At 40.3% G+C, this 23,385-nt stretch overlaps 1 protein-coding gene across 5 annotated transcripts in view; it reads right to left on the bottom strand.

Moving 5' to 3' along the window:
- The window catches only part of Fbxo38 (F-box protein 38), a 47,595-nt gene that overhangs the window by 5,318 nt on the left and 18,892 nt on the right, over positions 1–23,385 (bottom strand). For 4 of the 5 annotated variants that reach the window (XM_034518052.2, XM_076912565.1, XM_076912566.1 and 1 more), the window contains 12 exons: positions 22,908–23,045; positions 21,742–21,879; positions 19,248–19,341; positions 17,961–18,091; positions 14,003–14,173; positions 12,316–12,458; positions 11,269–11,482; positions 9,848–9,967; positions 8,276–8,455; positions 6,061–6,798; positions 2,211–2,311; positions 1,901–2,003 (listed from right to left, as the gene is read on the bottom strand). In XM_034518052.2, coding sequence (XP_034373943.1) covers positions 1,901–2,003; positions 2,211–2,311; positions 6,061–6,798; positions 8,276–8,455; positions 9,848–9,967; positions 11,269–11,482; positions 12,316–12,458; positions 14,003–14,173; positions 17,961–18,091; positions 19,248–19,341; positions 21,742–21,879; positions 22,908–23,045 — 2,271 coding nt within the window. The remainder of the gene's footprint in view (positions 1–1,900; positions 2,004–2,210; positions 2,312–6,060; positions 6,799–8,275; positions 8,456–9,847; positions 9,968–11,268; positions 11,483–12,315; positions 12,459–14,002; positions 14,174–17,960; positions 18,092–19,247; positions 19,342–21,741; positions 21,880–22,907; positions 23,046–23,385) is intronic. The other variant, XM_034518054.2, reaches the window with a different exon arrangement.

The following is a 23,385-nucleotide window of genomic DNA, read 5'->3' as shown; positions in this document are numbered from 1 at the left end:
GCCAGTGACACTCTAGGAAGAGCTTCGGTGCTGAGAGGAAGCGATAGGTGACGCAGCACTGGGAGGCTGATTCAGATGCCCAGACACGACTGTGGTGGAGCCCTGAGCACCAGTCAGGAGCACCAGTCTGCTGTGCACCTTTCAGAGCTTTCTGTTTCAAGAAACTCGAAAAGGAGACAGTGACTTGATTAGATATTCTATGGCAAAAATAACTTGTCAGCTGAAATAAAACAAACAAATAAAAAATTCAAAAATTTGCAGCTTGAACAGTTTGACATCCTACAGAATTCAGGAGAGGTCTGATCTGTCCTTTTTATGGTCTCCCAGTTTTATGGTAGGTTTAGAAGGTGCCTTTTATGGAATTCATGGAATTTCTTTGTTTATCATCAATACCACAGGAAATGGAAAATGGAAATAATTTGCTTTAACAATATTTCCACAATACTAGCATAGCAGAAAGTTATATCTGCTAGATGTTTCCTTGAAAAAAGGGTTTTTCTCTGAGGCCCAGGCTAGCACTGGGTTCACAGCAATCCTTCTGCTTCAGCCTCCTAAGTGCTAACATTTCAGGTGTGAGTCATGCCCAGTTGTATAAGGTGTCTTCCAGTGGTCATACCCTATATCATGTTGTGTACCCACATGTATGGATATATATGGATGTACGTGTATACACACACACACCACTGCATTTAACCAAAACAAATGCCAAATGCCCTATGACTTAACCAAAATTATGTATACTTTACCTACTTGAGAAAATGAACACACAGCATGTAATTCGTTTAAGAAAGAAAATAAGGCAGATCTTGATTTTCTTTTTTAAAACACATGATGCATGGTCTCCCTGTGTAGCCTTGGCTGGTCTAGAATGTGCTGTGTAGACCAGGCTGGCTTCAAACTCAGAGTACTGCCTATTTTTGCCTCCAGGTTATTTTGGATCAAAGGTGTATGCCAGAACCCCAGCCTGCCCCCCTATCTATCTATCTATCTATCTATCTATCATCTATCTATATAAAAATAGGAATATAAAAATTTTAATTTTAAAAATAAAAATCCCATTATAAATGGATATAATATACACCTAAAACTTTCAAATCTCACCCAGAACAGCCTATATTTAAGGGAGACATGTTAAAAAAAAAAGGACATGGAAGGTATGCAGGAGTATATTAAATTAGCAGAGATGGTAGAAACAGAAACTGTGTGCAATGGGCCCAGAGACTGGGCTGGGAGCAGCAACAATGGGCCAGGAACTAAGGATCAATTGAACATATAACCAAGCACAGAGCAGCAAAGCAGCAGAGGCCCAGTCTCTCTGCCCTTTACAGGACCTTTCCAGAGCCTCATGCCCAGAGCTAAGCTGAGGTATAACTGACTGCAGCCTCTCCATGCTAGGAAGCTGCTCTGCCACATCAGGGAGCAGTTAACTTTCAAGGGGAGGCGACATAAGAAGGATCAAGCGTTAACAGGTGGACCCTCATTCCAGAGGAATTCTGCGAGAACCATACAACAAAGACAAAATTAAAGCTAGCCCAAATCACTCCTGTGAGAAGTAATAATGTCGCTGGTATACAGGAGGATTAGCTTTCGCTCGCTTGGCACTGCTGAGGTTGGAACCTAGGATGTCCCACATGCAATGTCCCACGTGCGAAGCAGCGAACACTCTACACTGAGCTGCATCTCCACTTGCTACACAAACACATATACACGTTTTAATTCTTCTTAAACTTTTAAATTTTGTGATTAAATCTTGCATTATGGCACAAGCTGACCTGAAATTTGCAATCCTCCAGCCTTAGTCTCTTGGTTAGTTAGAGTTGCAGCCTGCTTCAACTGGTCTGGCCTTAATTCTCTAAAGGTTTCGTGATGTTCTTATACAGACACAACCCCAGATACATACCATGAATGAACATCATCTTGGGGCAGTCTTTCAGCACTAGATCTGTGATTCCACAATTAGTCATTGTGACTCCAACAAGATTTTTGGATTTTAATACAAGAACCTACAATGATAAACATTTAGAAGTTACAAGGGAGTGTACCTTCCCAATGCTTTGTTTTCTTTAAGGGTGAAAATTTTCATTGTGACAAACTAGAGTCTGTTAACCGAATTTTCTCTTTAGAATATAGACAGTATATAAAGATAGAAATTTCAGTTTCTTTGCATGAACTGGGCTGAACTGTGAAAAAATGATAGCTTTTTTCTTTACCTGTACATGGTCATCCTCAATCACAGGATCACTTGTGCTGGTAGACTTATCTGCAGTTCGTTTTCGTTTCATGGCATGGCATGGCTTTGTTTTGGCAACTTCTATGAAAAAGAAAATCCGAATTGTATCCTTCTTTGTCCCCCCGCCCCACCCCCAGTACACACACAGAACGTACTCAGTCACATACGAAAGCTTCATCCTAACTCCCAAATCTCAATTTGCTTGTTGAAATAGTTAGGTGGTGTCTCTGCAAGGCCACTCCAAGGCACAATCACCCCTCCTACCTTAAGCGTCCCAGTAGGCATACAGCTCCCACATCTTACCCATGTTCTTGGCTTTGGCCTGGGCCTCAACTCATTATAGATACCTCTGAGGAATGAAACTCATTTCTTCCCTACTACAAAACCTTCCCAATGGCTGCTGCTTAGTGGGTATGTTTCGATTCCTGACACTGAAGTAAATGCCTCACTGTACCTCACAGGTATTGTATTAGTCCACCCTGCAGGCCTCAACTGCCTCCATTACCTATGTCTGAAGCCATTCATCACTCTAGCTATTTTGCTCAGAACATCTTTTGAGCCTTCAGGGTCTGAAAGAATACCCATCTTGGTCCTAGCCAACCATCATTTGGTTCTAACAAATTGGATTTGGACCTCCAACTAATGTGTATTGTTCTGTATTTCCCCATACACTTGTCTCCCTCCATATTTAAAGTAAAAGTTGACCCTTAGAGGCAACAACTGTTCTTTCAATGTCAGCCACTAGAATTACAATAAACACTGACTGAGGAGCTGGCACTCAGCACGGCAGGTCCTGAGCACGCCCTGTGTCCTACCCTAACTGCTTTCCTTGTATTAACTCACTGAATTCTTACAACAGCACTTCTAATGTAAGTTATTTTAAATTATCCTCATTAAATATTCTGGAAACTGAATCACTGGAAAGTAAACTAGCTTGCCAACATGTTAAGTCCATACCAAGAGTCAAATCTACTCAATCTGGTTCTAGTCACTAGGTTACCAGCCCTATATTTTTCAGTGAGGTTTAACCTCAATTTACTAGTATTTTACTAAAACGTTGTAACTTAATTATAAGAACAAATGGAATTTTATTTAAAAGCAAGGTCTAAACATAAACCCACACAATTTATTAAATCTATTATTAAGATATTGAAAGTCTTCTCATTGTTGACACATAATAGTATGCTAGCAACGTGCAACCGAGTGAATACAGCTCTTGATCATCACTCCTATACTACTGTGCGGTGTCAACACTCTAGTGCAGATTACAAAGGAGAATGAGGTTCAGATCCTGCCAATGCTATGAAATCCAAACATCTGAAAGTAGCTGTTCTGCTGAAGGCAAAATGAGAGAGTTTTATTCATCCAACAATATCTTGAAGAAACCTCTGGCAAAACCTACCTCCATGACCAAAAGTCAGCTAAAGACCACCAAGATTCACAGACCTCTTAGAACTCCTCAGGACATCATCAAAGTGCAAACAAACCAAACAGGCCTGGTTCAGTCATCAAGCAGCCAACTCCAACGGCCGCCTGCCTTCTCCTTTTATGATTCCATCTCAAACCTCTCACCTTCCTGAACTGCCTTCTCCCCCCTTTACTGCCTGTAACAGTGTTCTGGTTATGCTCCCTGCTCTCCACTGGGACTAAATTGGTTTGTGCTTTCTACAAAAAGCTATAAAATGAAGCAACAGTTTATTTGTAGATGATTTTGAGCAAGTGTTTCCACACATACCAGGAAAAGGGAATTTCCTATGCCTATTATTATTCCTTCGTGTCTTCCTGTCAGGGACCATGTCTAATGATTTTGTACATTGTCTAGCATCAACATAACTTACAGTGGCTACACTTACTAAGCCCATTTCATCCATTTGACCTCACACTGCAGTTAAGACATAGTGCTAGAGGCTGGGAGGAGAACGGCAAACAAACACTGTCCCTGTCATGTGTGGCCCCTGAGCTACAGCGCAGACAGACAATGAAACAGCATTACAAAGATGGGTGTGAAAGGTGCTTAGAAAAAGAGCAGATGAGACCAGCCTCACAGCATCAAGGACAGAGACCAGGAACTATGAGAACTATTTTAATAAATGCTACTCTTTCATAACCACATTAGGTGTTCTGTGATATTTTTTTTTGTAAATAAAATACTTTTAGAAAGTATTGATTTCTTTTCTTCCCAGAAAAATGTCTTAAAAGTAAATTGGACATTTGCATGATGTTTCAAAAATATTCAGAACTAATTTATGCACTAAAAAAAGTTATCTCAAACAGAAAAATAAAAATGAGAAAAAAAGTAGAAAATGTTAAAGTAAAATTTTTCTTGTTTTATCCAGGTAATTATTTAACCTCTGAAAAAGTCAGACCATGTGACAGATGAGAATAAAACAGAAAAAAGAATAAGAAAAACCTAAGACAAAAAAAAAAAAAAAAAGAAAAGAAAGAAAAGAAGAAAAGAACCTCCAAGATAAATGATTCATGTTTTAAAAAAGTTCTAAAATCAACTGATAACACTTCAGAGACAGATAGCAAATAATTGAACATTCATAATAGTTCTTAAATAGGACTCAGTGTTGTAAAGGTATCTTCATCAGTCAAAGTTATTACAAACTCTGATATAACTAAGAGAAAATAAACAGAGACATTTATTAAAATGAGAAGCTGAGATCGTTTCTCTAAAGCATATGAGGGCAGACCTTGTACAGAGTACGGAAAGCTTGTACATCCGGCTTCACAGAGACAAAACCCAGGCAACTAAAGTCTCACAGTAGGTACAGGGCTGAAGTTCAGAGTCAGGGTGATAAAGAAGTTGACTGTTGGTGTCAGGTGCAAGTGTGACTATTCTTAATGCGACTGACCTAGTGGCAAACTTCAAAATGGTCATGTTATACATTCTTTTCTATATGCTTTTTTAAGACTATCATAAAACATCTTAAAATTCAAGCTGGGAAAAGTATTTTTATTATGTAACAGATCAGAATTTAAAGAGCACACTGTATCTTCAAATATAACTTGTTTTATATGAATTTATACCACTAGGACTATCTGCACATAGGTTAAGTCTTGCACTTATAAAACTTACTTTTATGAGTTTAATGCCTCATAAATTCCACTTATTTAATATATGAAAAAGCAGGCCATGCCTCTGTTGTGGGACTGGTTTTAAGATTTTAAAATTAAGATGCTTAGAGAAAGTTAAAATCTATTACTATCTGCTGGTATATACTAGTACTTTAATAAAAGCAAGAAGGATGGTCTTAGAACAGAAATATAAATTAGTGTCATGTCTGTGTGTGCATGTGTGTACCTTCACTCAAATCATCTGAGGAAAACTACTTACTTACCTGTTTATCTCCTGCCAAACCTAGCTGGAAGCAAAATAGATTTCAGGAAAAAAAATCACTAAAACCCAGAGGCAGGCCCAGTAATGCACAGGAAAGTTCAGCAGCCAAGCTACCTCATGCTCCTACCTTCCCCTAAGCACTAGGTCTTCAGAGACACCCTAAGTGTGGGGCGGAACAACACTCCTGTGACTATGTGGGCTCAGGCATCAGAATCAGAATTGCACACGGTTTAACTTTTCTTAAAGGTGAAGTGATTCTCAATTTTCTGGATTCAAAGTGTTTTACATCTGCTTCCACCAAAATACTTTTTAAAAATTATTTAAAAGTTTCTATGATCCACAGAACTCACACATAGAGTATCAGTTACCATTAATTAATTAATTAACTAATTAATTAATTAGCTTTTTAGAAAGAAACTCATGAAACAATCTCCGGGTATTCTCCAGCCCTGCCCTGCAGAGGCTAATCCTGGGAGCATTGTCATACCTGACTCAGATATCAGCGGTACATGGGACAGTCTGCTCCTGGCCCTGGTTAGGGGCCTCCGAGGGTAGTCTTCATTAGACTGCACGTCACAACTCTCAGGCTGGGAGCTCCCCCTCCTGTCCTCACCTGTAGCCCCAGAGCCACTCCCATTAGTCCTCTCATCATGTGCTGGGCCTGAAGACCCCCCTTGTGGCAGAGTCCTAAAGGAAAAGGCGGATCTCGTACCATCCGCGCCATTCACAACACAGGCTCGGCTGGTTGAAGGACGCTCCTCGTCAGAACACCTGCCAGTTCTCCTTTGAGACTCCTGAGGCCTGAGACAGCAGCATCTGGGGCAGACAGAGCTCTCTGCATCTCCCTCCTCCATGGCCTCAGAGTCCTCTGACCCACCAGGGGAGCAGACACACTGCCTGGAAACATCCACTTCTGGAGGGCTAGGCTCGGAGGGGCCGCCACTGGTCACCGTCCTTACAAAGTCCGGGCTCTGGGAAGCCGTGCTGGGTGAGCTGGAGTTTGCCACTGTGCTGGCACCTGTGCTGCTGCAGCTGGGATAAACATCCTTGGCTTTTTTCTTTTCAGAACCATCCCTAGCTGCTTTCATATCGGCTTTGATCTGCTCACTGGTGACCTGACAGCCTTTCTCACAGCTGCTCTCCTCCAGGGGAAGCTGCTTCGTCTGGCCCGTCTGATGAGAGGTGCTGTACCTCTTTCGAAGCGGAGTCTTGCCTTTTCCACTTACTGCTTACAGAAAAAGAAGAATGACCCAAGGAAAAGAAAAGATTTCAGTACAAATTCTGGACAAAAGACAAGCGTAAATCTGGCCCAGGAGACTGACTAGTCACCTAATCGTCTACTTCACGGCTTCAAAGCTCTGCACTTATCTCTAGTGCTTCCTCCCGCTTGCCCACTAAAGCCTCCATCATCTGATTTGTAACTAACTTCCCATCCGGGCCCTCTACGTACACTCGGCACCTGGCCCCAACGTCTCCCTCAATATAGGCCTGACTCAGCACCGAAGGGCCCGAGGTGCCGTGGGATCTCCTGCTGTGCCCACCCTAAAAGCCACAACAGTAAGGCCTGAAACACTGTGATCTAAGTTTCTACCTGACTTCAACTGGACCAAAGGCTCTTAGGGACAGCTGGAACCTGACCCTTCACAGCACCTACACGGTCATTACAGCACAGCAAGGCTCAATGAGTACAGACAGAATAAGCAAAGAAGGCTGGCTTCTGGCCAGTACAGACTTTAGTTGCCTGATTTAGAAACTGAATTTTGTAGGAAAAATTATAAGTTAGTCAGCTGGTCCCAATCCTCCTACATTTTAGTTTCCTTGAAGGTTCTTTTCAGCCACAGTATATTATTTGAATTTTAAAAAGAGTGAATTAAAAATTGAATAATCGGCCAGTGGTTAGTAAATTACTTAAGTTCAAAAAACCCGAGCTTTCCAAAATAAAGATTATATATGATTCAGGTACAGTGTTAACTGTGTACAGAACACTCAAACACACTAAGGAGTAGAAAGGAAATGAACACACTGTTTAGAAAACATAAAAAGAGTTTGAAAGAAGTCTCCTTTGCTAAAAGTAGTGAGTCCTTGGTTCTGAGAACTGAGGAACAGCTGGGTAAGGAAGAGCTGTGAACTGAAGAGAGAGAAGCAGTGCAGTTTCTTAGGAAGGCAAATAGAATAAGCTGTTGCCTGGGATAAAAGGGAAGCCAAGAATTATTTAAAAAGCGAAACAAAACAAAACAAACAAACCAACATATTTTAGGGAGCTGGAGATACAGCTCAATGGCAGAGTACTCGCCTTACATGCTAAAGGCCCAGGTTCAAAACCTTAGTACCACCAAACCCCCACATAAACAAAGGGAAGCCTTGCATTCCTGTATGTCAGGACTCCCTCGAGTACTGCAGCAGCCACCACATTCAGACTACGACTAGACAGAGTATCAGTTGTTGAGTGGCCACTGACCACCTGATACCACAGCTCCCTAAGGCCCACTGAGACTCCTCACGCTCACTGCCTTCCCACACCGCTCTCTACCCACAGCAGTATGGCCCACCGCCCTGCTGAGCCTTCTGTCTTCCTTGCTTTCTAGCTGGTGTCAGATGTGTAAACTGCAGGGTAAGCTGCAGTGCACACACATCAGGAAGACTGAGTGGAGCAGTTCTGAGACATCCCACTGCAAGGCAGAGGTGGGTGCCCTCTCTCTCACCGCCTGTTTCCCTCGACTGTCCCGAGTCTCCATTTTTTTCTTCCCGTTCTGAGTAACGCCGGGAACCATTCTTAGGAATCCAGACTTCTTGGAGTTCTAGACTGTCTTCTTCATCATCGCTCTCTGAATCAGGAACAGCAATTGGTGTTGGTTTTACCACACGTTGCAGACCACTAGGTCCTAAAACAAAAAGCGCAAGACTAAGAATATTTTTTTGCTCAAAAAAAACCTCTCTCAGAAAGTACTATTTCAGAGACCTGGGGTCACAGAGATGCTTTTGTCAGAGTAGCCTCTGTCACTTACTGTAGTCAAATACTCAGGTGAGATTCTGTGGAAGTGTTAAGCTAAAGCCATTATGACAACATTAAGTATGACTAGAATGACAACTGGAAGCAGAGTAAGACATCTGTCCCAACTTCACTATTTTAGAAAGCATAACAGGTCATCCTAGTATAACCAAATAACAGTTGTAGTATTTTAAAGACTAAGCTATACAGTGTCCCAATTCTGTAAGCACACAAGCCAAAGCAAAGAAGAGAAAGCTCACAATGCATGGAGTGGTGAGCGCGGACCTAACTTGAGGACCTTGCGCTGCCCTTCGATGGTGGATGAGTGCCTGTGTAAAGCACACAGTAGCACAACTTTGGACCTTCCGCTCTTCTGACCTGATCCTGACAAGTGACTGACATTAATTCAACTAACGAAACGTAAGCCGCAGGGAATCTGGTCTGCCTTTCCGCATCACACTGCACAAGCCTGGCAAGCTGACACCCAGTGAGTCTTCTGGGTAAGTGACTGCATCTGTACCGAGGTACTGAGGTACCTGACGGACAGCACTGCATTCTAACCTCAAACTGTGCCTTGTTCCCTCAAGTACTGCTGAGTGAACCACTGCCTCTGAGACATTGTTTTTCATCATAAAACAAAGAGCTGGTGAAGCCATTTAAAGGCCTAGGGCACCACACTGACTCTGGAGTCAGAGACTACTAGGCTTTGGTCTACTTACTACCCAGCTCAGCCTCCGCTCTGCTCCCTTTCCCCTCAGAAAGGAGATCAGAGTACAAGCACACTTTTTTTTTTTTTTTTTAATTTAAGTTAAAAAAAAAAAAAGTTTTTGAGACTTTCATAAACAGGCATTTGCTCACATCATTTTCACACCTCTCTTCTGACCTCTCACATTTATGACTTCTGGTTATGCAAACACACAGATACACTCACACAGAGAGCGAGCTTACTGTGTGCACTGAGCACTTCTCATACAAATAGAAATGTACTTAATGGGGTTATTTCTCTCAACAATCTGAGTGCTTTCTTTTTCTACATCCACACGAGACAGTAAAATAAGAAAAAGCAGTGTTGGCTGCAGCTACAAAGAAAAGACAAAAACAAAACAACAGGAGACAATCACTTAAGATATAGACACATAAGACACAGAGACTAGCAATGATTTCTAACACTTCTCAATAGTGAATAGCAGACAACACAGCAGAACGTGTTCTCAGTACTTCCTATTCTCCATTATACTTGGCTCTAATGTCCTAAGAATGGATGTAGAAAGACTGGCCTGATTACCTGCTTGTTCCTCATCAGCATCCATAGGAAGAACTCCCTGATTGTGAGCTGGTGTACCACTTCCACTCTCGGGTACCACGTCTCCATCTTCCTGGACCATGTCTTCCATCTCATTCAATGCTTAAATAAAAATAAAGTTAAAACTAAAGAAACCACAAGCATCTACAATGCATGCAAGATTGTGGCAGTGCAGAGGACACAACACCCTGTCACTGTGAGGCCTGCTTTTATAAGAGCAGCTTGTCACTGCTTCAGTAGAGAGACAAAGTGGCCAACTAATCAACAGAAAAGGAAATCACAGATAGAAAAGGATTATTTCATCAACCAATGTAAGATAAAAGCAGGAGAAAAGTCATAGTTGAAACCAAGGACCATACTCATCCCTGAAGGGCATAGCTGGGTGACGTCTCCAGTAAGGAATCTGCTTGATGATCATCATCATCTTATGAACAATGAGCCTTGTGGTACCCACTGTCTTATCCAGACTATACTGAGCATGCAAACTCAAATTCTACCTTTCTTAGGGACATTCTTGACGTTAGGCTGTCATCTATTAATTATACATAACAAAAATCATTAATCAACTACATATAGTTTATAACACTTTAATGGCATTTAAATGCTGGATGTTCTTCAATGTTTACTATACCTAGTGTGTACCACTGGTGAGAACATGTGGTTTTACTTTCACATTATTCCAAAGGATAAGTCCCATGAAAACCTTAAGAGCAATAAGCTTCAACTTACAACTACTAATAAGAGCTGATTTCATCAGATGTTTACAAAATTAAGTGTAAAATCTCTCAAGGCAATATGCAAGATATTTAATCTAGCAACATCATACTTCCCCCCTCCCCCCTGCCCCCCCAAAAAAACCTTTGGCTGATCTCAGTTTGAGTCAGAACAATACCAGTATTGAATACAATAATGAGATTTTGCAATCCTCTGTGCTGAGCTATGGGCACTCTTTTCCATTGCCCTCGATCACCACAATTGCACTTACAGGATTTGCATAGTTTTGCACTAAAGTTATAAGAACTTCCCAGAGATAACTTATGTCTTTCAAACCTGTGTTTCTATGGTGCCTGTGACCTATATACGCCATGACTCTTGGGCATGTCAAATGGACAACATGTAGTTCACATGCCCTTATCTTTACTATCTACTTCATTCACTTCTTTCTTCATTTCAATAGTTTGAGAAGCTGCTTTGGCACAGACCTCAGAGTTAAAACTCAGTTAAACTAGGCCTCCAATGCTATCAAAGTACCCTCAGCCCCAGGATCTATCGGCCTTTTCCACTCTCTGAATTCTCTTAGACATTTCTGTGTGTGCAGACAAAGAGTGACAAGCTCAAACAAGAAAGAGAGGATCAGACAAGCCAAAGCACTGTTTCTGGAGCTCATGAAAGATCTGAGTTACCATCGGCTGCAAACTGTGCCTCTCCTTGTTGTAGGTCTTGACGAAAGTCATTGTCGTCATCCGAATCATCAGGGTGATGGTGATTGTTGTCATGGATGTTGGCGTTATTGTTCTGAGCATTGTTATCATTGTCATTGTTGGAATTCTGGTTGCTGACAAGCGCTGAGGAAACCCCAATTCCAGTTCCTGCACTCAGACCAACTCGAGCACAGCCCTAGGCAAACACACCATGTTCTTATTAATTTGGGATGCTACACACAATACCTCATCAGTAACCTTTCATTTCATCTTTACATAAGGACTAATATTTAAAAGTATAACAAGAAATGTTTTTAAATATATATATATATAAAAGAATCATTCAAGGCTCACAACATTTCAAGCAATAAAGCATTACTAGCCTGATTTGCAAGCATCAGATGCATCCTGGGAGAGATCTGTGTGACAGTACAAGACCAGTAAGTACTTTAGCTGGTAACTGAAAACAGGTTCTGTGACCTATGCTTTTCCAATTCTAACAAACTGTCAAAAGTGAGAACAGAGCCACAGCAACACAGAGCACCTTGAGGAGAGTTCTATGAGTGAAGCAGCTGTAAATTACGTTTTATACAATTGGGTAACCTTGGATATATAACTTATTAGGAGACGGCAGCAAAGTAAAGCATTTCCAAAGTAACTACCTACGCCTTAGAACTGAGCTCCTGCTGCCTAGTTTCTAAGTACTTTAGAAGAAGCCTCTGTCCTAAGGCAGATTTGCAGCTTCACCTCCATCTTACCCTTAACTCACAAAAAGGAGGCAGCATCTTGTTTTTCCTTTCCCTTCGCTGAAGAGCCCTTAATTAATATTCACTGATAACAAGAGGCTACCCATTATTATGAATGTTGTATCTTTACTGAAGATGGAACTTTGAAAAAGTTACAACTATACAACAGCATGCAGGCACATTTATTAAGAAGAAATAAACATCAGACTATTTTCCTTTCTTTCCCGTATCGGAAGAAACTGAAAAGAACACAATACAAAAACTTCTCTCAACCTTGCTTTACCTTGGGTGGTTCACGAAACATCTGGTCCAATGAAATAAACTCCAGGCTGGGCAATAATTCAACAAACTGGCCAAAAGACTCCAGCTTCAAAGCATGGCACCGCACGAGGTTGATATCCACCAGTCGCGTCCACCTAGAGTGGTCTGTTGAAAGTGACATAACAGAACGTACTCAAGTAACTGATTAAGTTTTGCTGCAGATCACAAAAGACTTTCCTTCCAATCCTTTTTCTCTGAGTAACTTTTCCTTACTTTATGGTCTCTAAGGCTTGATGACTCCCTCCTATGATCTTCCATAGCGAATTTCATTGTGAGAAATACATGGCACAGGAAACACTGATGTGAAACTAAGGTGGCCCTGATTTAAATGTCATCTCTTCATCAGCCTACATGCCTTTAAGCAACAGGACACTGGGTAAAGCAAGCATGGCACATTCACTTAGTCGAACAGATGCACCTACTCTGACAGGATGAGAAGAACTGTATGCTTGCTGAGATGGACTGCTCTCCCGAACACACTTAGTACGAAGAATAAGGCACAGGACAGTGTACACATAGGAAGATCTGTCTGTCTATAAATCACTTTAAATGCTATAAATGTATAGGATGTAATATGCACAAAGTAATTTGTCCAGAAGAATATATAAGAAACTGTTGATGATGGTTACCTTGAGAAGAGGAGACTTTTCATTTTGTACCTTTCTGCACTGTCTGAAATTTATCAAGTGCATGTATTACTTTAATTTAAGTGTTAACAGGAGTTCTGAATGATGGGATTATAAGCCATTTTTTGTTTTCTTCTTTATACTCTTCTGTATTTAAGAAAAACAAACCAAAAACCCAATAAATGTTATTTTTTAAAGTGATCTATACCTGCTATATACTAAAATTCCTAATTTCCAGTAACATGTAGGCCACTGACAGGTGAGGACTAGCCACTGTGGCATGCCATCTCAGAAGAGGCTCAAGAGCCCTGAACAGTCCTGTGAGTAGCTCTGCTATGAGGTGCAGATTGTGGCAATTGCTCTGACAACAGAGGCCAAGGGCTTACTAAGAAGTACAAGGGTCTTTGTGTGGTTAAAATAGGCATCACAAGAAACTCATTCTCAAATTGCTAATCTACTTAAAGCCTTGTGAACACCGACAGTTAAAGGCTATAAACAGCATTACTCTTTTAGAAAAGATGAACTTGTGCCATAAGGAAAAGTATCAAGTACAGAATTCACTTGTATGCATGAGAGGGGTAGACAGGAGAGGTTGAGACAAAATAGGACTTCTGGCCAATAAAAGCTTTCACTTCAGGTTAGAGTTTCAGAAGTCACACAAGGAAGAATTTAGAAAAATGCCCATCCGTACTTTGTGTTTCCAGATGATGTGCCATTTTGAAGGTAATTTTCAAGGAAACAATAGTCTAGGTTCTGGGCTGAGACTTTTAATCTTCTGTGAAAAGATGTGCATGTGAAGACCAGGGCACTGGAATCTACAACTGGGGCAGTGCAAACTTCTATGCTAAGAGCTTTAAAAACTGAAGCAATCACTGAATAATGGTTCTCAGAACTTTTATGAACAAGCCACATAAGATATTATGTATCAAAAATGTCTACATTAGAAATATAATAATATCATATAAAGAAAGACACATTATTTCACTGCCAAAAACCATAGCGGTATTTCCAAGTGTACAGTACCTGAGATCCAATTGTATGGGTTGTGTAGATGAGGACAGTTATAAATTGCCAGATATTTGATACAGGAAAACACTTCATTGACTGCCTTCATTCCTATATCAGTAATAATACCAGGATTTTCTACCACATCAGCCAAGCCATACTTCACCAAATCTGCATTCGCCATTCTGCCTAGAAAGAAATCAATGTCAATCAAAGTCTCAGTGTCATGGAGTTGCCACCTCTGTATCCTATCCTTTCATGTGATTAAACTGTTCTATCAATGGTCCTCATCAGGCTAGCTGCAAGCTTAGTCAGTTCAGAATATACAGTAGCATTCTCACACAAACAAGAATCTGTGTTAAAAATCAGGGATAGCTAATAAGGCATAAATAATATTCAACTGTTTAGAAAGAGGAAAAAATAGAACACAAGAGATATATTAGTTCATACAACTATGAAACTTTAATTTTATCTTTTAAAAAAAAAATCAAAATCATGAAAACGAAAGTCTCATATATAACATATATGTTGAACTCTTATGTGAAACTAGGCTCGGATTTCACTACTGAGCTCACAGCATAGGTGATAGGTGTCCACCTGTCCCCCGAATTGGATTCTAACTCAGACACATTCCACTGGCCAGGTCACAATCTTGGAGGAGGGTCAGGGGAGGGAAGGAGGAAAGATATGTAAATCATGCTAAATCATGTCACTGGGAACCTCTTCATCTCTTGCATATCAACATTCTGTCTCCCCTATGTCTGGTCCTCACTCTCTGGGACAGTTACTTAAACATAAGAGCTCGCTGAAGGATCATCCGTTTACTCCAATTGTATCCTCAGTATGGAGGATGGAACTAGGAATCTAAGTACCAATACAGCCTATATTCCATGAAAGTAACTGGACAACCAACCCTACAAAGAAAACTCAGTTGCTCTTCGAGAAACTGTCTTGACTGACTTGAACAATAGAGCAATGTGTATCTTTAGCTTGAAATACGTGGAAATATGTGTTAATCTATAAATCCACCCCAAGCACTACCACATTTACTTTCCACATAGTTCACACTTTCTACTACCCAGCATCAGTATTTGCTGGTATTTCTCGCAAAAGTCATCTTACACCATCCTAAACATCAACCTCCTTGCTACTTTCTGCACTTGACGACAACGTTTTCCCTTATGATGAGCGAATCCTGGTACTGACTCTATTTACTAGGTGTTGTCCACATAAATGTCCCCCTGTAAAAGGAGAAATATATGTCCTGCTTGAATGCAGCCCATCCCTGCTCCTGAGGCTTTCTACTGGCTTTAATTCTTAAAATCCTGATGATACCAGGAGTTCATTTCTGTTCCTTTCTCTTCTTTTTTTCTCTTCTTACAGGGTAGCTAAAGGTAAAAACCACTACTTACGGAATAGCTCAAGTATTGAAGTTGCTATAAATGTATTTATGTTTTTGTTGTTGTTTTGGAGATGGGCTCATGTAGCCTAGGATGGTGTCTAGCTTGTTATTTACCAAAGGATGATCTTTTGCATTCCTAATTCTCCTTCCTTCTTGGCTCTATTTATCATCTTTTTCAATAGCTCTTCAGAGCCATTCAAGAGGAAAGTAGGGAGGTACTTAAGAATCTTATACAATCTTATGACTAACAACAGGCAACTCTCAGTTCTCATCCTCCCTCCCTCCCTTCTTCCTCTCCTTCTTCCCTCCCTCCTTCCCTCTCTCTCTCCCTTTCTCTCTTGTTCTAGAACTTCAGTCTACATGCCTGAGTTTCCACCCTGATCGGCTGCCCACAAAGCTCTGAGAGAACAAAAGCATGTGAACAGACTCTGTCTCTAAGTGGTCCTCCAGTCCTGGACTCCTGGCCATCTTTATTTCCAGTACACAGCAGCAGCTTTTCAGCACACTCCCCGCCCCATCTGCTACTGCCAACCTTAGTAAGTGCTAGAGGACAAAAGGGATGTTTCCATTTAGCTATTTCACCAGACAAAAGAAGTGACTTGAGTTCCACAAGAGGATCCCATCCCTTCACCTTCCTGTTTCAAGATATGAATCACTAAGACGGCAGATGAAATGAAGGAGCAAGAATGAGCATGGCTTCTCCCTCTTTCTCTTTCTCCTTGTGTGTATGAGTACATCTGTGTGCCATGGCGCTCACATGGAGGTCAGAGGGCAATCTCTGCTGTCTGTCTTTGTCTTCTATATTATTTGAGATAGGACTTTTTGTTCTGATGCAATGGCAGGCTAGCTGTCGTGAGGACATCCAGGGACTCACCTGACTATACCTTCTACGTGTCTGAAGGAAAGCTGGCATTGTAGCTGAGATTCTTAAGACATTGTTACCATATCCACTTTGTATCGATTCCTGGAAATTCAAGTCCTCATGCTAGCCTGGCAATCACTGTACCCACTGACCCAGCCCCCTAGCTTTCACCCTTCTTAAGATGTCTTGTAACTTAACACTTATCCTTACAGACTCCCTGGCAATCTCTGGTGAAGCAGAGTCCATATACAGGCAGGTTGAAGAGTTTCAGAGGGGAAGGGCTTATAAAAAGGCTAACACCAAGAGCCTACTAAGTATGAAACAAATTGTTATGAAAAGTATGAAATAATGGTAGTCAAGCAGTAGTGTTGATATCCTACTGAAAACACGTGGTGAGGCAAGAGAATACAACAGGGCAGAACTGGTGTAAATACACTAAGTGCCCACCTATCCCTGCAAGTGGTATTTTCATAACAGGTAAGCCTTCAGCTACCTAACGTGGGCTAACCTGAGGGTGGGGACATTGTTAAAGCTATGAGATCTTTGGAGCAAAAAGAACAGATTCTGACATCAGGGCACCTATACACTGATGCTACAGAAACAGGATACTAGTAGCTTCTTTCATAACCAGAAAAGCTGGAAAAGAAAAGGGTTAATTTTCTATGACGAATTCTACTATCTTAGCCTCTAAGATGTTCTGATAAAACCTGATAGTTTTCAAGCTAACCACATAGATTAAAAGTGGTTCTGGAATTAAATTATCTACAAATAGGTGCTTTGATTTCTTAAAAAAATTCTGCACAAATACCAATGAGAAGTTCAAAGACAAAGGAAGAGGAAAAGCAATGAACAAAAGCACAACTGCCAGACTGTATGTAACACTTTGAAATGAACAAGGAAGGGAGTCATGGGTTCTGTCCAGCACTGTCCTAGGCTGTATTGGTCAATGTGTTTTACCTTTCATGTTCTGTAATACATATTATTAGATCCAAAGGAAACACAAAAACCATCTGGTATGACAGTGGATGTTCAAGAATGTTTATAAATTATCTGACAAATTAATTCTTGGTAAAATGAAAACACATTGTTGTTGTAAATTTCAACTATTTTACAAATGTTATGTGGGAAAACAGTTTGAATAATGAATTTGACTGACTTAAACTCAACCCTAAGGGATGAGTTCCTAATTGTTACTGCATACTCAAAATGTTACCGAGCCAGCATCAATTACCGTAAAATGGATACTAACCACTGTGTGTTCACAGTATCTGCAAAGTCCAGAACTCTAGCTGGCTTATTATGGAAATGCAAAGTATGAGCAAAGAATGGGACCTCATCTGAGGAAACCATCAAAAGTTCCAAGAAATGTGACAGATCAAATTCAACAAATGGAACTATGAAAGACATTCTGAGAAAATGAAGCAGAACCAGAAAGAAACATGGACAGTAAAGTGAAGATAACTGCAAACCCAGATAAAGGTTTTCTTTACCCAGTGTTAATCACTCCAGTCCCAATAGCATGCTCACAGCAGTGGCCACATGGAACAGGAACTCAGAACATGGAAGTAAAACAATTCCTCTGCAACACACGTAAGCACTTAAGACATTAGGTCAGATTATAGTCAAGAAAACAAAGACCCAGAATACTCAGGTTTCAGTAGATCAAGCACGTTTCCCACAGCACAGTCAGGTAATAGAGCATGATGTCTTACTCTGGAGCAAGAACTCATCTACATATCCCAGATGAAGGGTTTCAAACTGGGGAAACTCCAATTCCGCCATCTTCAGGGCAGAAAAGACGCCATCTTTGGTTAGAGAGGGCTGAATGCGAACTTCATGTAACCTACAAACAGAAAACATGTTAAAGGGAACAATGAACTCAGATCCTTCCTGAAAACAGAACTTAGAAACTAGTTCATAATTTTACAAAAGTTACCATAGGTATCAAGAACTTTTTTCTCTTTCCATTAAAAAACACTCAGCAACAACAACAAAACATCAACCAACCAACCAAACCCCTGAGATTTCTCTTTTCAAGTGCAGCTTCACACTAGGCAGCATACTTAGCTATTCAATTACTAACAATAAATCATACAGTAAGAATCCTAGAACCTGCTCAGGACCCCTTTTTTCCTCCCCACGAACTTCCTTAAGGATGACCTAAGTGAGGTACAGTACTTGGCGGACAGCTCAGTGAGGACCACTGGCTACGCAGGCCTGATGGCCCGAGTCACTACATTCAATCTGAAGAACCTACAGTGGAAAGTGGGAATTGATGACCCCAAATTTTTCCTCTGCATCTGATACTGGTATCTGACAGTTTTCTTACGCTAGTGTTAATGCTTTACGTTAAAAAGGATGCACGTCTATGGTATGTAAAAACACTAAGTTAAATTTAGAAACACTCTTTTGTTTTATTTTTAATAGTCTATTATTGGTATATACTGGTATATTGGTATATACTGGTATGTTGGTATATACTGGTAAAAATTTTTAATAAACTAATAAAAAATTTAACTTAAGGAAAATGTACAAATATAGAGTCAGACCTCTAAGAGGTGGAAATAGCCAATGTAGTATAAAATGATATGAAGACACATTTAAAAGATTATGGACATGTGACATTGCAAAGGCTGATTTAAGACAGATTTCTGACTAGGAAGTATATCATCAACTAAAACAATTCAGAATACCAAGTAGAGATGGAGAATGGCTGGAGAGGCCTTCAGATACCAGTGTCACCAATGTCTATCCACACTACACTCAGGCACTGCTTTCCTATGCAATGATACTACATGCCCTTCCAGGGCTAACCCACTGGAATGCAGTTCAAAGGGCTCCAGCTCTGAAGATAGACAAACATGAAGTGATACCACCTGCTACTGAACTAGTTCCTTTGTATATTAGATTCAAATGAGACAATCAAAATTTATACACAAGTGTGTGTAGATACATTGTAATTGTAGAAGAAGAAAATATAAGGTAAAGTTAAGACATACCTCCGGGCAGCAGTGATGATGAGGTAGCCAAGGTCCACTTCAAGGGCATTCTTGCAAGCTCCTAAGACAATAGTGTGCAAATTCCTAAAACCACCTAATTAAAGAAAAAAAGAACAAAAGTAAGCATTTCTCTCACTGCAGAACTTTTGGTAAAGGAGTTTTAGATGCCTTAGGAAGCAATTCCTTGTTTAAAAGTAAAATGCTTTGTTGCTACAATCAAAATTACTTCAAGGTAAATTATTCCTACCGGTTACTCCCCAAAACAGATACTCATTTTGGAAACATACTTTGAGCATCTGAACACTTCAAGACTTAGGACAAAGAAAATGCTGAAAACCCACGAGGAACTACAGAAGACTGCCACCTCCTGGTCAAATCCCAAGCCTGCAGGTATCATGGAACAAGATAGCACTGCTTTAACTCACTTTCATGTTTGACTTTTCGAATTTTGTTGTAATTAATCAATCTCCTGTGTGCATGTACACTGCACACACCCATGTGGGGGCCAGAAGTCCTTTACTCCTTGTTACCTTATGCTTTAAGAAACAGTCTCTCAATGAAACTATAACTTGTCATTTTGCCTCCATCTCCCAGTGCTGGGGTTACAGATGCATGTGGCCTATGTAATGTAAGTCTTTTCAGTGCTGGGCCAGGTCCAGCATGGTCATATAGCAAACACTTTATCCACAGAGACATTTCTGTACTCCTGTACATTTTTTGAAAGGTATCACACCAAAAGGAAGGGCAGCAGACAAAAAATCATTAATGTATAGCAAAATGATTTTGCTTGAACACAAAGTTACCAGGTATGTACACTTTGTATCTGGCTTCACTGACAAAGCACTGCTATGTGATTCAACCACAATGCTGTGGGCAGCTCTCAGTTTGCTCCTTTGTACTGTGCAGAACAGCATGTGAATATGCCACACTTTAATTATGGATTATGGATGATCAATGTCTGGTTGTCCTAACTTATGGATGATCAATGTCTGGTTGTCCTAACTTATGGATGATCAATGTCTGGTTGTCCTAACTTATGGATGATCAATGTCTGGTTGTCCTAACTTATGGATGATCAATGTCTGGTTGTCCTAACTTATGGATGATCAATGTCTGGTTGTCCTATCTGGGAGCCTATTAGCAACAATGCTTCTATAAACATATCTCACGTGCATTTCTGGGTAAACATAAACTCTTTTCTGTTGGGTTTAAAGCCAAGAAGACAACTGTTGTGTGTATGGCCAATGTTAGCAGACCATGTCTACCAACATTTCCAAGTATAGAAGTATCAGCTTATAGTAACATTGTCCTGATGGTGCACGACCCAGCCAACACTACTGTCTTTCAAACTAGTGATGTCAGTGCTTCTGTGGCACACATTAGCTTTAATTTGTACTTCCTAAGTCTTGTGAAATGTCATCTTTTTTTTCCACATTTATCTGTTGTGTGCATAAAGTCCTATGTGAAGGTTATACAGTCCTTTCCCATTCTCCTACTGGAATGGCTGCTTATTTCTTAACGTCAAGAACTCTTTACATATTCTTAATGCAAGCCCACTGTAACAGAGATCCATACTCAAGATCTCCTCACACTCTGTACAGACTGCCTTTTACTCTACTCTTTATCATGTCTTGAGATACAGCGTCTGTCAGCTCTCTTCAGGCCTCCTCTCTAATGGATGAACACTGTGGTCTTCTTTACTCTACTCTTTTGGCTTTTATCTTGTTCACTGAAATAAAAATAAACCTAACGCTGCTGGAGGGAGTCTATCCCCATCTTTGGTTCGGTGCAGTGACGGGACCTCATCCCGACTTGACTATGTGACAACATATCTAGAGTATGCTCCAGCAGCACTGACCTCATCTCTACGTCATCGATGTCACTGGAGGAGTTTCCATTCTATTACATGTTTCATTTTATTTTCTTTTCCATCTTACTTTACTCATAATTTGTATTAGCTGCATTTCTAGTACTGTATACCTACGCCAGCCAATCTCTTCTTACCAGTGAGATGATTAGCAAACTGTTAGTTTCCGTATTATCCAACAGGTGCAGCTAATGTCCAGGAACAAGCAGGGAACCTTCTATATACTATAATAAATGCCAGACACAGCAGTGTGGCTAAAGCCTGAGCTCTTCTGGAGACCTAAGATATTCAAGTTATACAGTATCTCTCCTCAAAGGGCCACCGGGTCAGCAGCTCTGAGAAAGACCTCAATAAAGACGGTCATTTATTTACCAAGTAATAAAGAACAAACCAGAAACCCTGCCTCATCACTCTGTATTTCTCTTGAGAAGGTTTAACATGCATAAAAAGGCAAAGGATACTCACCTGTGCTCATGGCTACTCACCTTCATCAAGTGCACCATAAAGAGAGCAAAGATAATTATAAATATTATTTAAAAAAAAAACATTAAGAGACAACTAAACAAAGCCAGAAAAAAATCAGAAGCTAACTTTAAAAACTGTTTTGTAACTAAAAGAAACAGATACCTGATCTCCAGCTGTCTTCAACCACATGTTGGATGAGACCTCCCAGGAAAGGGACTCGAACCATTTCCAAGTGTTCCAGGTTACGGGCAGATGCCAGACCTGTTACCAAGGGCACGTATTTCAAGGAATTTGTGGGTCCTAGAATAAGTAAACAACAAATCTTAATATAGTAAACCATTTTAAAAGATGACTTTTTCAAAACAACAACTTATAAATGAGTAACTTATAAATGACAGACTATGTCTGGGCTCCAAGCCTTTTCCAATCAAAGTGCTAGTCTGTTAACCATAAACTTGTTCAGCATAAGAATAGTTCAAAACTAATGTTGAGATATGCAGCATATTTTGCAAATATACTTAAGTCAATAACTTTCGTTTCAAAACACCAAAGGGAACAGAAACCTCAAGAAGAGAATTTGATCCATCACTCGGATGAGCTGCTTTACCATTTATCGTCTCTTTATGTCTAGGAGTGTGTTAGAGACGGGACCAAAAAGCAATGGCCCTGTCCATCAAGACTTCCAATGGAGAAACAGCATATAAATAATCCCGAAAGGATAAAAAAGACCAAATAAATATATGAAGTACCAAAGACATGCTGCACTCCACAAAAAGGAATAAAGAGAAGAGAAAGAGATGGCAAGAAAAGCAGACTCTAAGGACCACGCATAAACTTGAAAGAGGACATATGCATCTCAGGGTAAGACAACAGTGATCAACAACAATACAGGGTAAGAACTGCACAGCCATGTAGACAGCAAACAGGTCTTGTTACATTAGACCAGACAGGGAGAAGTTACCCTTGACAGTGCCCATAACAGACCAGGGTGCTAAAGACTTTGTTTAGCTGAGGAACATCATAAAAACAAAGCTTAATGTGAAATAACTGTTCCTAATACTTAGAAAATCAGAAACCAAAATGACTGAAAGGTATTAAAACAATCCAATGGACTGAATGTCAAGCTTATAAAACACTAAGCTGTTGGGTTTTGTCTTTGCTAACGTTATATTTCAACTAAAACAAAAGATATGTTACATTCACAAACTGTATGAGTCAAAAAGCATAGATAGTAGTAAGTAGTAACATAATTTTCAGCACAAATGCAGAGTTATCTTGACATTTTACAACAGTGTATGCTTAATCCACCCATAACTATATAATATTACCTGCACAGTTCCTCATGACAAAAGTTCGCAAGCTGATGCAAAGGAAATCTTTAAACGGCTGTGGTTTAGTGAGTCTCACCCACTTCATGTACAGGTGCCTTAGCATAGGGATACAAGGGATTTCAGGAACATTGACCCCTAGAGCACACACACAAAAGAAAAGAAAGTGACAAAAATACTCTGTGGTCAGTATACAGTGTGCTAGAGTCCAGTTTTCAATGGACAGTCTATCCTTCAAGGAGATTTCTTTCAGAACCAATTACATAATTAAAGTCTACCAAAATTGGTTTATTTAAAACAGGCTATTAAAGAACTTTTATGCAAACTGTATTATAAAGAACGGGACTTAATATCTATTTCTGTGTTTAAAACACACATCTGTCTCATAGCCATACCTTATAAGATTCAAAGTAAAAAGAAGTTTCTCAAAGTACAACTGTGAAGACAGAGGTTAGTTACACAATACCTTAGGGCTTCC

Source organism: Arvicanthis niloticus, chromosome 14, assembly GCF_011762505.2.
Source record: "Arvicanthis niloticus isolate mArvNil1 chromosome 14, mArvNil1.pat.X, whole genome shotgun sequence".
Lineage (NCBI taxonomy): Eukaryota > Metazoa > Chordata > Mammalia > Rodentia > Muridae > Arvicanthis > Arvicanthis niloticus.
The sequence above is the reverse complement of the archived record's forward strand: the minus strand, read 5'-3'. Positions and strand labels throughout refer to the sequence as shown.